The sequence below is a fragment of the Podarcis melisellensis genome (genome assembly GCF_964234715.1).
Source record: "Podarcis melisellensis genome assembly, chromosome: 14".
Taxonomy (NCBI): domain Eukaryota; kingdom Metazoa; phylum Chordata; class Lepidosauria; order Squamata; family Lacertidae; genus Podarcis; species Podarcis melisellensis.
Window position 1 is genome coordinate 25,734,028 of NC_138546.1, and position 16,227 is coordinate 25,750,254.

The 16,227-nt window shown below is 47.0% G+C and overlaps 1 protein-coding gene across 3 annotated transcripts in view; it reads right to left on the reverse strand.

Annotated features, from left to right (window-relative positions):
• The window catches only part of FRMD5 (FERM domain containing 5), a 135,249-nt gene extending 126,441 nt beyond the window's left edge, over window positions 1–8,808 (reverse strand). The window contains exon 1 of one of the 3 annotated variants that reach the window (XM_081888167.1): window positions 8,501–8,808. In XM_081888167.1, the coding sequence (XP_081744293.1) occupies window positions 8,501–8,602 (102 nt within the window). In that variant the 5' untranslated portion in view covers window positions 8,603–8,808. The remainder of the gene's footprint in view (window positions 1–8,500) is intronic. The other 2 variants (XM_081888168.1, XM_081888166.1) reach the window with 2 other exon arrangements.
• Window positions 8,809–16,227: the final 7,419 nt, after the last annotated feature.

A 16,227-nucleotide genomic window follows, 5' to 3' on the forward strand; every position in this document is an offset into this window, starting at 1 on the left:
TATAAGGCTAAAATAGAATCACGAGGCTGTCATGAACCCAATGGCCACCTAGACCAACTTTCTGCAGAGAAGGCGGAATTTGCAAAAAAAAAAAAAACCCCAAAAAGGAACAAAGACATTGGGCACCAAATTCAGGCTCACCTGGTTCCTGCGAATAAGCCCAATTCTCTGCGGCTCCATGACTAGAAACCCAAATCTGTACCTGAGGACTAACAGCTTGAGGGATCTAACACTCCATAGCAGGATGGGAAACCTGTGGCCCTCCCAATGTTGCTGGATGCCACACCATGCTGGCTGGGGTTGATGGGAGTCGGAGGGTATCAGCTGCCTCTCACTTGTGAAGGCTCATGTTAGCGCATAGGTAGAGCATTTGCTTTGCATGCAGAGGGTCCCGTGTTCAATCCCTAGCACCTCCTCTTCGGTGTTCAAAATTCCCCAGGTGCATTTTGCTACTAGCATGGGTCCAGTTGTGACTACAGTGGTACCTCGGGTTAAGTACTTAATTCATTCTGGAGGTCCGTACTTAACCTGAAACTGTTCTTAACCTGAAGCACCACTTTAGCTAATGGGGCCTCCTGCTGCCACCGCGCCGCCGGAGCATGATTTCTGTTCTCATCCTGAAGCAAAGTTCTTAACCTGAAGCACTATTTCTGGGTTAGCGGAGTCTGTAACCTGAAGCGCATGTAACCCAAGGTATCACTGTATGTGGATATTTCTGAGCACCGGGTTGGTGACTGATATTTTCATGGAGGCAGCTGACTGGTGAACAGCAAAAGACAAGTGTCTTGTGCTTCTGCGCTGCAGCACGAATCATGGACCCCTTTGCCGGGCATCTTTGTCGTCCATCATCACATCAAGGAAAGTAATTGTAGGGCTGAGCACAGATACATTTGACTGTGCTGCAACCTTTCCACAGCCCACCCAAATGGAACCAAAAAACAACCGTTTTAAAACCTTGGTCCATAATTAATACCATTTGGAGCCTAGCTTATATATATGAGTTTCTCCTCTTAAGGCTGGGAAATGCACCCCCCCTCTAAACCCCTGTAGAGCTGCAGCCAGTCTGTGCAGACAACACAAGGCTTAGATGGACTTGGCAAAAGGCAGCTACCAGCAAACCAGACTCTGGTACTGAGGGATCTGAGATCTGAATCAAACTCGTCAACAAAACACCCCAGCATTACCACCACCAAGGCGGAAAGAGTTACATTCGCATAGCCTGAAATTGGCCCATTCTTCCCATCCCTTATGAAAGACCCCAAGCGAGCTCACTGCTGCCTTCAGTAAGCAGAAGGCCAGTTCCAAAATCACAGGGAGTCTGGCATCGGGAACGAAACAGCAGATGGCATCTCAAAATGCCCTGTGATGGAACACACATTCCCAACTAATCGAGAACATTGCCTGTGTTCAAAGCATCCACTCTAAGCACCAGAGTCAATAGCACCGGAAGGCCGAATTTCTGGTACGTGAAAGATCATGTTCGATGTATGTGCCTAAGCAGCAGGTAACAAATAGGCCAATGAACTAAGTGAGGAGCTTGTCCGTGTTCCTGGGGATAGCAAACAGGATAGAGGTGTACCTTCAGAGGTATTAATTCTCAAGGCAAAGAAAGAATTAGCCATAGGTGAATTTACCCTGACTGAATTCAGAACAGAGCTCAAAAAGCTACCTTACTGTCTAAACACGGCCGTGCACATGCTCCTGTTTACTTTGCATCCAGTGCACTGCCGTTGCTGGTTTGGGAAGAGGTATACACATGGAGTCAGCCACAATCTACATTAATCCTGTCATTTCTGATTAAATACTGCATTTGGACACATTTCCCCTCCAAATTGGGAAAAGGAATGACCCTTTTTCTGAGTCCGGTTCCAAATCTGGGAACCAGTTATTCTCCTAATGATTGATTTATTTAATGCATTCCACCCCCCACTCCTCTGTTGAAAAAGACTCTTAAAACAGCATGCAACGCTAAATAGTAACACAGCCATTGCTTCCAGGTGTAACAATTTAGAAAAGGTGTAAAAGGAAAGGTAGTTGGGAGGGAAGAGGAAAAAGAAACTAACTCAGGCACTGGTTCTTAGTTACATGTTTGGTTTGCTTTCAATAATCAAAACACCTTCTCAGGAGTGGCTGTGATGCTGAATTTTCAGGGTGGGACCTCAGACTTCCTGGGCCTAGCAGAAATCTGCTTGCAACTTGTCAGTACTTCCCTGAACAGTAAGGATCAAGGTGGTCTAAATGACGGACACATACACCCCCCCACAGAGCAGATGGAGGTACTGCTGGATACTCACAGTTCAAGACAGGCCTTACTGAGCCATCAAAAAAGACACTGTATAGGCTTTCCTAAACAAAAATATTTTTAGCAGGCACCAAAAAAGAGTGTAGCAAAGACATTTGCCTGAGATCAACAGGCAGGGAGTTCCAAAGTTGCAATGCAAGTGGGAGTTACTGACCCAATTGGGTGGGTTCTTCGCCTTCAGGAGCCTCACTGGAATCTGCTGGTGCCTTGCCATTCCCCCTCGTGCCAGGAAACACTCATGAGGGGCCCAGATGACACCCCCCACCCCAGAGCAGATGATCCTGTTGGAAAGCGGAAAGCTCAGCTGTTCCCACAATCCGGACTTATACCCCTGTGAAGCCTAGACCCCCTCGACCTCAACAATCTCTCTCTGGCATCCTGAAAAAAAATGTGTTTCCTGGGGCTTGTTACTCAAGAGATGCTCTAGGTCAGCCTTTCTCAACCTGTGGGTCCCCAGATGTTGTTGAACTACAACTCCCATCACCTCTAGCTAGCAAGGTCGGAGCTCAGGGATGATGGGAGTTGTAGTCCAATAACATTTGGGGACCCACAGGTTCAGAACCACTGCTCTAGGTAAAGGAGGAAGATGTGTGTGGGGGGGGGGGTGAGGCTTCCTCAGAGAGAAACCTTATCGTATCACCAACTCGACTCAAGGGAGAGGGAGTTGCGGAACAGAGAAAGCTTTTCTTTTAAGACAGAGAAGACCGGGGGTGGGGGGGCAAAAGGCTCCCCTCCCATCAAAGGAGAGTCTTTGGAGCATAGAAGTGGCTGTCATCAGCATCACCAGCAAGAAATGTAATAGAAAAGGGGCCCAGAACCTGCTAATGTTGACCGTAATCCCCCACTGAATTCTCCTATAAACTGAGCACTTCAGAGTGAACAGCCTCCTCCAGGCGATACGATGGTGTGTTATGCAAACTCATGGATTCCCCTGCTCATTTTAGAACTCCAGAAAACCCAGGAAAATGACATAGAAGGTTGCCTTCAAACTGAGTCAGACCCTTGGGTCCATCTAGCTCTGGCAGCAGTTCTCCAGGGTTTCATACTGGGGAACCCTCCCAGTCTTACCAGAAGATGCTACCGCAGAATGAACCTGGAACCTTCAGCATGCAAAGCGGATGGTCTGCCATGGAGCCACAGGACTTCCTCAGTCTAAAACATGGACAGGGCTCAGAAGGCAACTTGCTCGACTGCTGGCCAGAGGGTGATAAGAATGGCATGAGAGGGTCGGGTGAGCATGCTTGCCTCCGCAGACCCCCACCCATGTGCTTTTACTTAACCCACCATCATCATAACGCCTGAAGAGGGCTTATTGTAGAACTGCAGACTTGTAGGGTCACCTATTCCAGCCCCTTGAAATGCAGGAACCAGAGCAAAATAATCCCTGACAGATGGCCACGCAGCCTCTGCTTTGCAGGCATAGGCAAACTCCGGCCCTCCAGATGTTTGGGACTACAATTCCCACCATCCCCTACCACTGGTCCTGTTAGCTAGGGATGATGGGAATTGTAGTCCCAAACATCTGGAGGGCCGGAGTTTGCCTATGCCTATTCTAACGTTTCTCTTTTCTTGCAGTCCATTGGTTCGGGTCCTACCCACACCCTACCAAACCATGCTGAGAGCTGCATGGTGTGCACAGCACCTGCAGCTCTATGCACAGGGCGACCTATTGCACTATCCCCTTTGCTGACATCTTTTAAAAGCAACCCCTCCAAACATTAACGGTGAAAATGCTTGGGAATAAATGAACAAACAGTGATTTTTAGTTACAGTGCTTGTACGTGGTCAACAGTCAATTCGGCACTGGTGGTTGCAGATTGTTGTTTTGATTGTTGAAAGTGCAGAGAGGGCCTCCGAGGTCTGCTCCCAGGCAGTAGCCCCTCCAGAGGGAGCCCCAGCACATCCGCGGTTATTTGCTGTGCAACAGTGTCAGCATCACAGCGAGGCAGGTTGGTGGGAGGCCGATGGAGAGACAGCTGCTGCCCATCCACTTCCAATGACACAGCTCTCTCTTTGGGGTCTCGGGGTCCTGCCTCTGGAAGGTGGAAGAACAGAGGTGTCCGTGGTTCAGGCTGCATTCAAGGGCAGTCAGGATGAGTGATGGGGATTTTTCATTTTTCTTGCATTAGGAGAGCAGGTCATTAATGTAGGGAACATGGGAGAAATTCACTTTTGGAAAGGGGAAAAATGAATCAGGGATAATTCATTAATGGGGTTATTTTGGGAAGGTCCAGGATGAAAATTAACTCCTTAGGATTAAATCCAATTTAAAATTAAATCCAACTGAGAAGGGAAATTAATATGAAAAGAGAGGAGACAGAATTATGCAGTTTGAAACAACCACAAGGGTCATCCAGTCCAACCCTCTGCAATGTAGGAATATTTTCTTAAATGAGCATATTCTTAAATGAAAGCAGAGCAGCAGTAGCAGCATGGCTCAGGGTTTGGGCTCTTGCGCCACACAGGAAGCTGCCCTATACCAAGCCAGACCCATTGGTCCATCCAACTCAGTGTTGGCTACACTGACCGGCAGCAGCTCTCCAGGATATAAGGCAGGGGACAGTCCCATCAGTTTGACACTGATTTCAGAAAGAACACATCAAATGCCCATTTTCCACAACAGAGTGCAAGCCAAAACTGCATTTTGGATAACGTCATGTGAACACGGGTTAAAAGCCCAGCCCCAGAAACGCAGTGAGTGTCCAGTCAATGAGGGGGTGAACACAGCCGCAGTAAACAGGGAAGGAATCCCAGGAGAAATAGAATTATTTTACCCATTCATCCGCTGCAAAGCCGGGCTCTACGATTCTCATCTCTCTCCCCTCAACTTTGGGTAGAGTTGAAGTGAGGCATGGTGGGAGCGGTCCTTGGAAGCGGTGAGGCTTGGAGCCCCCCACCTTTGAAGACTCACCAGCCATCGGCATGGATTTATGCCCGAAATCATCCCACCCAAAAGGTTCCTTACAATGCAACAAGACTCTTCACTGGCTTTGCTACAATACAGACCAGCACAGCCACCCTTCTAAAAATAATCCAATGTGGTACCTGGATTTATTATCCATCACAGGTCAGGCACAAACCAGAACTGTCCCACTGCCAGTTTTTCAGGAGCCCCCCAGAAGTGCTGATGGATTCACCCTTATCTGGAAGGCTACTGGGTCTTTCTGACAAGCGGGACGGGACCCCTCCCTCAAAGGCAAATGCTCCCCAGCACAAAAAGGGACAGCCACTTCAGATGGGCTCTGCCGTCTTTTGAATCCACCACCCAATCCAAACACAGCACAGCCATGAGTATGGACAGATCATTTATACAAAGCATTTCAACTAAATCTCCAACAGTGAGCGTTCAAATATATCTTCTGTCTTGGAAAACTATTATTCTTCGCCTGACTTAATTAAAACAGTATGAGGGACAAGAAAGTGCATATACCTGCATTCATATTTTTAAAAAGTCAAAATGGTGCATATAGGGTTTTTTTAAAAAATGCTCTTGAAACCAAATCCCTGAACCCAAGTAAGTGGATTCGGCATTTTCCAAAGGAATGACCTTCAGAACTCACTCTCGGTTTGCAAGACTGCACACCGAGCAGGCAGCAATTCCTCTCGATTGTGAAACATTACCCATCACCATTGTGCATACAGATGTCCATTTCTCACAGCCTGCAAATGCTTTTGCTCAGACCGAAAAACAGGATTCACAATCTTTCACTCTCTCCCCCTGATCCACGCAAACAGCCAGGCGCAGATGTGACTGCAGCCACCCAGGTGGCCAGAGGAACACCAGCTAATCATTTCTATCCTCAGTGCAGCGGAACCACCAGAACCAAGCAATTGGATCACACACTGGATGAAGCACAAGAGGTAGAAATCTCCATCCACTGCAAAAGGTGGCTTCAATTTTCCTTCCCCACCAGAAGCCAAAACCAAAACATTATATGCCGTGTGGCCCCCACCTTGCAACCTTGTTCATCCACTTCATTTACCTGATAGACATTCTATCCCAGATTAAGCATACACAAAAGTCAATTGGGGTTAAACAGAAGGAGTCAGTTTGTCATCTGAAGAGTGTGGCAGAAAAGAGATCCACAGAACAAAGAAACCAGCATCTGTTAATGCCCACCCCCCTCTGGTTACAGGCAAGAATATTGTGTCCCAAAACTCTTCCTTGTAGCAAATAAGCCAACAATGTGTTGTAGATGTCTACATGCAATATTGAGACACAGATACACATCCTAGGGGGCTTTGCAATACTTGGCATTACCAATGCACAGAGAAAGCCAGAGGAAAATTAGGCTGCAGTGCACTTCTACCTACGAATTAGCCCCTGTGAACATAGCAGGTCTTACTTCCAAGGCAACGTGGATTGCATTATTAGAGGCAGCTGGAGTGATGCATGAATTACACATTCAGCCCCAAACCTTGCCAGCCTTCGCTCCTGCTCACACATTGCAGCAGTAGCAGCAGCTGCTGCTACTACGAGCTTGGCAAGACCCACATTCATTCGTTCAGAAGAGTCCAAGGAGGAAGCTGCCTTCAGTCCACCTGGGCTCTCACTTGAAATGGCACATCAGCTTTTGGAAACGCACAGGGGACGCACCCCCCTCCCTCTGCTGAGCAATGTGTGGATCACTGAGGGTGCTGTGATTAAGCCACATCCAGGCCTTTGTGCTCACAACAGACAATGTGGAAAGAGAAATGCCACCTAAGAAAAATTAATGCACATCCTTAGGGGTAAAACAGACACGCGCTGACAATGCAACATGTCAACAAAAAGCAGGAGAGGAAAGAACAGAGCAGAGTGTGTAAAAAGAGACTTTCTCCGGCATGGGTGGCCTTCCTCCAGTGACCTTGAAGAGAATGTGCCCGATTACCTTTACAGATCACCTGAGCAGGTGCTTCAATGTCTCCCCCTCTCTCCAGATCTCCTACCTAGGACAATGTTATTCCATTACTGATCAAGCACAACGTGAGAAGTGGACCATTTGCTTCAAGTGAAAACCGAAAAAGTGTCTAGTCCTCAAGGATTGACGGGGGGGATCATGGGGAAAGCTCTGGCTAGATCAACAAAAGCCTACAAAGTAAAGTAGGTGTCAGTGGGAATTATATGGATTCTAGAATAAACAGTGGGTCCAGGGGAGTCTGAAAAAGGCCCCCGTTAGATTTAATGCCTCCATGGAATGGAGAGGAACTACCAAGCCCACCCTGGGCTAGGGGGGCCCCTCAGCCTCTCGGCTGCTGCCCATAAGTCTTAATGATCTGGCCCTCCTCCCCTCTGCCCAAGATGATGGCAATGCAAACAGAAAGAGTTCAGCGAGCATCCCCATTAAAGAAAAATAAGATGCATCCAACCCCATTAAAGGCGAAAGAATTGTGGGCACGTCGTTATCTCTCCTAAGAAGATCTGCCACTCTCGGGAGCTAGCCAGCCTGGGGTGTTTTCAGGCTCTTTGCTGCACCCAATTAAGGAGCCCGCCCTGCTGGAAGCCAGGAGGGGCCCCAAAAGGGAGAGAGGGTGCTCCATGCCCCGCTCTCTGGAGACAAAAGAGGTCGCCCCCCTCTTGCCCAGATTTTCGCCGGTCCCAGGCTAAGCAGAAGTCCCCAAGAGGTCTGTGCTCTCCAGGCACCTATGGGCGCCCCTCTTTTCTCGGGCGCTCTGCCCTTTCTCTACCACCCCGGGTCTGCTGGGTCTCCCTTGCAGCTCCTTTCCCACCCTTGGGGAGACGGAACACCGACGGGTGGGGGAGACCCCACCTCCCCGCACCCCACCCCCTTTTAGCCAAAAAGGCACGGAGCTTTGCAGCCGAGGCGGAATTCTCTCCCCGCCCCCCTTTTGGTGCAACGCCAGCCCGGAGGGCGCCCCGAGAGAGAGAGAAAGCGAGGCAGGGAGCGCGCGGCTCCTTCGCCTGGATGGCGGCGGCGGCAGGAGAGCTACAGGTCTCGCCTCCGCTTTGTTCTGCGCCGCCGCCGCCGGCTGCAAAGTTAGCGCTGCCAGCGGGGAAGTTGCGCCGCTCTGCCCGCCGGCGAGCTGGGCAAGGCGGGCGGAAGAACGGACGGGGATCCCCGCTGCCTCCCCGACGGCTGGGGCAGAAGGCAAGCGGGCTCGTCGGGACGCGGGTGCCAGGAAAGGCGGCGGCGGCGGTGATCCTATCCTCCCCCCCCCACTCGGTCGGTCAGTCGGTCTCCCGGCGCTGGGACGCACCTGGATGGTGCAGGAGTACTCGCTGTCGTCCAGGAGGCGGACGGTGCAGCTGTAGTCGCGCTCCAGGCTCCTGCTGCTGCCGCTCATCAGCCGGCTGAGCATCTTTGCCTGCCGGCAGCCCGGCCACCAGGAGGAGGAGGAGCTGCTGCGGGGAGGCGGCGCGGCTCCGCGGGCCGGCGAGCGGGCCTCTCACATGGTGGGCGCCTGCCTTTGGCCGCCACCGCCGCCGCTGCTTCTGCCGCCGCCTCCTCCTCCTCCTCCTCCTCCTCCTCGCGTTCCGTCCGCACAAAGCCCGGCCGGGAGGAGGCGGGCGCGAGGCTGGAGCGGTGCAGCGGCGTCGGGCGCAGCGAGGGAGAGGCGGGAAGGTTGCGCCAGGGCGGCCGTCGACCGCGGCAAAGGCCAATCCCAGCGCCGCAACGCGTCTGACGGGCTTCGGCGCCGACCAATAGGGCGTCGCCTGGGAGGGTCGCTCTTGGACCACTCCTCCTCGCGCCCACCGCCGGCGCTGCGTTTGCAGTTGCTGCTGCTGCGGGTGACCAGGGCGCGCGGCACCCGCAGTTATTGCAGCAGCAGCAGCGACGACGGCGGTGTCTGCAAGCGCTCCGGTGCAGCAGCAGGATCCCCGCCCCCCCCCCAGAAGACTGCAGGCTGGGGGAGTCCCGGGTTTTTACTGCTGGGGGGCCCGGCCGGTAGCTTGCCTGCGAGGCAGAGCGCTTCTCCAGGGCACTGCCGAGAGCTCGCCTCTTGCTGCCTTTGGCCTCGACCCTCCACGGGTCCCGGTACAAAGGAGGGGGCGGGGTAGAAAAGGCAGGCATGTGCTCAGAGGAACGGGGGCAGGGGAGGCAACCTCCAAGGCAGAACAACCCAAGGGGTGGGCGGAAGACTTCCTCTGCAGGAAGGCTCCGGGGAAAGACGGGCATCTCGAAGATTCAGGGCCAGTTAAAGATGGGACATGCTTCTGGCCAGCAATAACAAAGCCTCTCTGCGTTTTTGCCACAAGGCCACAAACCTTCAAAAGCGGGTGAGTGAAAATTAACCAGACAGGCCTGCTGTGATGGGGAGAAGCGACGGCTCGAACCCGAGCCCCCAATGCCTGTCTGTAAATTCCATCCAATTCCGTCAAAAGGGAAGGGGGAGTAATAGCCGTTGTTTTTCGTTTTAATTCCCCTAAGAGTGAACAGAGAGGAACAGATCTTTGGTTTTCCCGAACTGGTACATGAGAGCTGAACTGGAAAGCCTCCAAGTTGTTCCAAGCCTAGTCAGACTGTTTCCTAAACCATCCAATTGGGGGCTGAATTATCTTCCGGCTGGTGCACTCTCCCAATTTAAATTCATTCCTGAGTATCTGATCTGTTGTTTTGTAAATTCGTTTTGGACCTGTGGGATCACTTATACATCGAATAGAAGAATTTGGAGCTGTCAGCCTAATCTTCCTCTTCACCTAGAGTTTCAGCTCTTAAGTGTTCAAAGTGATCTCTCTCATATATATATATATATATATATATTTGAGTCATGCTAGAACATGGCATCAGGCCCTGAATTTTAATGCTGAAAGGGGGATCCCCAATTATAACGAATGCCCAAATGTTTGACAGCTTGCTTGTGAAAGGGCATGGAGTCCCCTTGAGAAATATTGATACAGGTGTGTTTTTATACAATAGTGGTCACCGCTTCACGAGTTCATAATGTATTGTTGGTTTAAGGGTACATCACACAAATCTGATTGTAATACAATAAAGTACAATATATGAAATAAAAGCAGCAATTAAAATGCAATTAAAATCAATATGAATATTTAATGCAGACATGCTATAGTTCACCTAAATAAAGTTTGTCAATCACAGTTTTGGGACCCCTTGGCTTACATACATATAATCAGAAAGTTCTGTCTATAATGATAATATCACACTTTAAATAATACAGAAACAATCATCCAGTTATCACTTCAGGTCACATTGAGTTAAAGTGTACAGCTGGATATCTAGAAATTTCGAATTCCAATACTGTAGTTTATAAATGAACTCCATCATTTGATACATCTATCATCAGCTCATCCTCCTCTGACAGCAGTGTACTTTTAAGTTTGTAAAAAACTATATTTCAGATTTTCATGTACTGTTACATTATATCTGATTAACTGCTATCACCAACTTTGCTGGAATTAATGTGAAAGCGAGTTCTTAAATCTGTCTTCCAAACAATACCTTTTAGGCTACCAAGGAACATTTACTTTTGCTCTAAAGCTGTATTAGATCTAATTATATCACTGATAAGATTCAAGATTTCCTGCCAAAAGGGCTTGTCTCTTGATCCTGATCATTGGCTAGCCATGTACATGCACACACAGGAACATCAGTTTTGTTCCTGGGACAAGCACAAACATCTGAAGAGTCGGATTGTTGGAGAATTTCAGCAGAAAAGAACAGAAATTAACTGTGTCTGTTTTTTCGTCCCATGTCTGGAATGGAAATCAATCCAGTCAATACAATCAGTATTCACTGTTGCTTTGCAGTCCATTTGCACTGCATTCCATTTGCATTTAAATGATGTGGAATGACATAACTGTAATTAATTACACAGAATTTTGCCACAGCCGGCAGCAAGACGGATAATGTAGTTTTCATTGGAAGCTAAACTGCAGTGGAATGGAAACAGCACTTCATGCGAAAGACATGGGGCAGAATGGAAACCGATGCTTTATTACGCAAGAGAATTCATCTTTTATTTGTGTCAAGTATACTGTGTTTTCTGTAGTGGTGTGTGTTCATAGAGTTGGATCTAGAAGCCCTGCTAAACATTTTTGTTCTGTATGAGGCAAGAGAGTCCCTCAGTGGTCGAGTAAGCAAATTCAGTCATAGCTTGAGGCTAGTCACAGCACCAAGGCTGGCCTTCTCCTCCATCCACTGTGTAGCAACATCACAGCATTTGACAAGCACTGGATTTAATTTGCATTTCAGCTAAACTACTCCTGGCATTCCTTGCTTTGAACTCTGCTCGAATCTTCCAGTGTCTGATTTCAAAGACCCAGTTGGAATGGATGTCTTCCCAGCAGCTCACGCACAGCATGGCTCCATGCACACTGAATGCACATTCATGCTTTTACCTGTTGGATTGCTTTATCAGATCAACAAAGCAGGGAATTTGACGGGGGGGGGGGCACGGCAGTGGCCTACCATGACTTTTCATGATATAGTGATTTACTTTGGATCAACTGATAGGTTTAAAAGGCAAAATATCAATTAGCTAAACGGATTTCATTGGTGCCTAGGTTGCATCCTTATCAGAACACTAAGCAACTGAATTTTGTCACCAAACTTGAAACCTGTCCCCAGGGAAAGGTTCCAAGATGCTGTCTCAAATTTCCTTTACTATTCAAATTTTGTGAAGAAAAAGCTGCCTTTTACCAATCTGGCTTTTAAATAATGCCACAGTTATTACATTTATATACAACCTTTCCTTCAAGGAGCTCAAAGTGGCAGACATAGTTCTCTATATCTTAACTTCACAACAACCCAATGTGGTGGGTTAGGCTGAGAGAGTGACTGGCCCAGGGTCACTCTGAGGGATTTGAACTCTGCTCTCATCTGACACTCTAACCACTACACCACACTGACACCTTACAGTAAAAAGTCAACACTTTGTTAGCAGCACTTTGTTGTCTACCCAGCAACCAATTAGCAACAAGAAAGACACTCATGAATCTCAGAATAAGATGGCATGTTTTGAGTGTGACTTGAAAAGAGTATAGTTGATTCTTTGGGGTAACCAAGTAAATAAATGCTGCAGTCTTCCTTTTGGTATTCCTCACTCTCATTCCTACTTTCTTGGTACGCAAAACACTCAGTGGAAAGGTGTATTTGCTGCTACACATAAAACCTTTCACACTTCCTCACACACAATCTAGGAAGATTCAGTGCTGTTTATATTGATGTCATCTAAAAAATCAATACCTTGATGCCTTGAGTGTTTTTACTCAGTATATGGCAATTTTCCAATAAAAACATGGTTATAAATAACTTGATGCAGACCGTTTGAGGGGGCTGAAGTATTACCAGAACTTGATATGGTCAAGGAAGAAGTGCCTTTTTTCTAAGACAGCATCCATCACTCACTGCAAAGGAACTCGGGCTTTCTGTACTCCCAAGGTGAAACAAGTAAGCGAACAGGTCCATCCTCATTTTCTTCATTATCTGCATTCCTGCATATGTGCATTTGGAGCCTGGAGGACCAAAGCGCAAACATGAAAACACTAAGATTTAAGATGGCAGTTCTATAGGATGCAGCCAAGTCATTTTGGGGAGGACCTGATGATGCAGCTGCTTCAAACAGTATATCCAGTGGTCCCATTTTGTCACAAGCACAACCTTCTGTCTGAACAAAAGGTGCCATTTGTTGGCATTTCATGCAAGCCTGAACCAGATGTTTCAACTTGGCATTAACCAATCATAGAACTGTAGTGATGGAAAGGACCCTGAGGATAATCTAGTCCAACCAGCTGCACTGCAGGAATATGCAGCTGTCCCATACAGGGATCGAACCTGCAACCTTGGTGTTATCAGTAATCATGAGCTTCCTTCTTTGTTTTCATTAAAAGAAATGCAATCCCTTAGGAACAGTGGAAGAAAAATGATAAAGTATTAGAAGGAAGTTGGTAATAGAAAAGAATTTGATATATAATGCATTGGAAGATTTTGAATAAAAACACAGTGGCGGTGAGGGTGGGAAGTAAATACATGAAACAATGGCACTATTTAATTAAAAGCTAATTTGGGGGAAAAAATTCATAAAACTATTGGAGAAGCGCAATCCCACATTTGCTTATAATTATTCCCACCCTTCAATTTTTTGCATCTTTTCACACAGCCCTTTGGAACTGTCCTCTGCATGCCATACGATGATTGGATTATCAGGGCACCACCACGGCTTTTCATGTGCCATCTGTTTGAGGTTTCAAATGATAAAACCTTCATAAAATGACTTGCAATTCTGGCCAAATTTTCAACTGTTTGGTTGGCTTGCTGTTCAGTAGTTTACTCCATACCCCAAGGCACACAGACCCTTATGCGTCTCCCAACCACCTGCATCTGCTTTAATAAAAACTGGCCAGCTTAGGTAAGACAGTAGCATAAGCGTTCTTAAGAACACCTGCAGTTTTTGATAAGTTTGAGTTTCTTTCTGCTTCTGCCAGTTACTGGCAGTGTGTAAAAAAAATGTGCAGTGTGCAGGGCTCTACATGTCTCACTGAAAATGGGCTGCTGTTTTTTGTATATTGCATTTAGCAAGGAAAGTGCAGATTGTTCACTCATTCCCACTTACCTGCAGCAGAACAGCCTGGCTCTGTCATTTTGGGTTTCACTCGAGTCTGTTGTGGGGTTCTACTCCTTTTGAGTCAGGAAGCCTCCCAAAGTCTTGCACTCTCATTCTGTTCTTTCCATCTTCCAAGTATTATATGCTGCTCCATAGACCCATGAGGACCAATTATACCATTGGATGCACAGTTTTTCATACCGTCCTCATGATCTACTAGTTACAAGCATTTATTTCCTCTTTCTTCAAATCTGAAAAATAAACAGCTACTGATCTCTTGCCTAATAATAAAGTTATATTTTGAGCTACTGGGATTTAAAAGAATGTAAGTGCCTTTTCTTTTGCGTTGCTAAATTTTACCTAATGACAGGGGCATTAACTCAGTAGATTTAGAATCATGGCTAATATACAGCAGCCCAAAAGAAATACACACAAACACAGTTATTAAAGATGATGTCTTACAAAAGCAAAACCCAGGAAGTGACCTGAAAATTAACTTGTTTATTTTCACTGTCTTGAACTATAAACAACATGAGTGAGCCTCTGCAAAAGAGGAGAAGAGCAATGCAAATGCCCCGAGTGTCAGGCAAGATTCAGACAGAAATGAAAGGACAGGAGTGGACTGCTGAATCTTGCTGACTGGCAGTATAAGAATAAACCTTTCAAACAGACCTGAATCTGCATTGTTCTCAGATGTCAAACTGCCTCAGCTAATATGGTCATGGCTTGGGACAGTTAGACCAGGTTAACCAGGCAGCCAGGGAAGCAAATGCAATCCCAGAGCATGGATATAGTTCAGTGTCTATACAAATCAAATAAAAGATTAAGTTATTAGAATAGCCACACCAAATATTAATCATCATAAACATCATCTACAGTATGTCTCAGTTTGGAAGTTTTTTTCTTATTGGGCATGTAGACTGAACCACAAACTGAAACTAATAAGGGATTAAGGTGATGACCTCTGGTGGGATACAAATTCAATAAAAAAGAAAGAAAAAGATGTTTGTGGAAGGGGGGTGGGTCCTGAGAGGTTGGTGGGAACCCAGGTAGCTGGTGTGGGGCAGGGGTATCTGGATCCAGTGATCTGCTGTGTTGTAAACAAAATCTGCCCTTATTCCCTTATGGGGGACACAAGAGCCATTATAGAACCCTTTGTAGGTTCTCCATCGGTAGGAGAAAATAACAGAGGCCAACCAGAGAATATTGAGAAGCAAAGCAGCTAGTAAGGCACATCTTTATTGAACTGTTGCAACAGGGTGCTCCCCTCATACACAGGAGAAAGGAGGACCCAGAACAAAGTTGTGCCTGCCCTTATATAGACATTTTAAATTGCCTTCCCTGGAGCTCAAGACCACCCCTCCATACATCACACATGCATCACAGAAGGGGTGTAACCCAAGACCGCCACCCACAAACATCATACCTACATCACAGAAAAGGCGGTCTACAACAGGAATTTGAATGTTGTTGTTTTTCCTGTCTGCCAGGTTATCTGATTGCCTTTCCTAGCAGTCTGGCCATTCCTTTGAGATGGTGATTACCCAATTCCTGAGACAATGGGAAGGTTCCCTCACCCCCTCACTCCTTGCGGAGAAAACATTTGGTCAGTTTGGGAATCAAAAAGGTTTCAGGACTGTCTTCCTGTGCTGCTCCAGACGTGTGGTCCACATATCTATGTACGTGCTTGGTTGGTACATTTATGAACATTTATTATATATATAAGACCTTAATTTTTTTATTACAGCTGGAAGAGGGGTACTCTCTTTGCTCCTCTGAGACTTCAGGTTTGATGTCTGTGCAGGGCTGAACCGTGACAATAACATGTCAGCCATGTTGAAGGTGACTGCTGCAAGGAGTAGATGATAGCAAAATAAAAATGCAGTAATGAAATTGGGGCAGTGGGGTGAAGCACCGAAAGATGGTTTGTACAGGCTAGGGCTGTGCAATAAATCACCACATCGTTGAAGTGAAATAGCATTGTGATAAGTGTTTCAACAAGGCGATATACCGGTGTACAAAAGGTGGAAACTTACAAAAGGTGGAAACTTACCTGGGAGTAGCTCAGCTGAACAGATACTTTACAGATAATATGCTTTCAAGGTATGAGCTTTCCTGTGTAATACACACTTTGTGAATCTGACACTTTGTCAGATACTCTGAAGCAGAGTATTTATGCAGAGCCTGTTAACAATACAGAAGAGACCCCCCATGCTAGACAATCAAAGAGGCAAAGTAAACAAAGAACTAGAAAGCAGTATTTCTTCCCTCACCAGTGAAAAAAAAGAGGGGGAAGAGTTTTCATTTTTATTTTCTGGTGGTGTTTATGTTGTTGGTTTCCCCTAAATAGCTTTCCTCCATATTATAAATGGTTTTTTTTAAATTTAAAAGAGACTACCTTTTTTGCTTGCTCGCTTGCC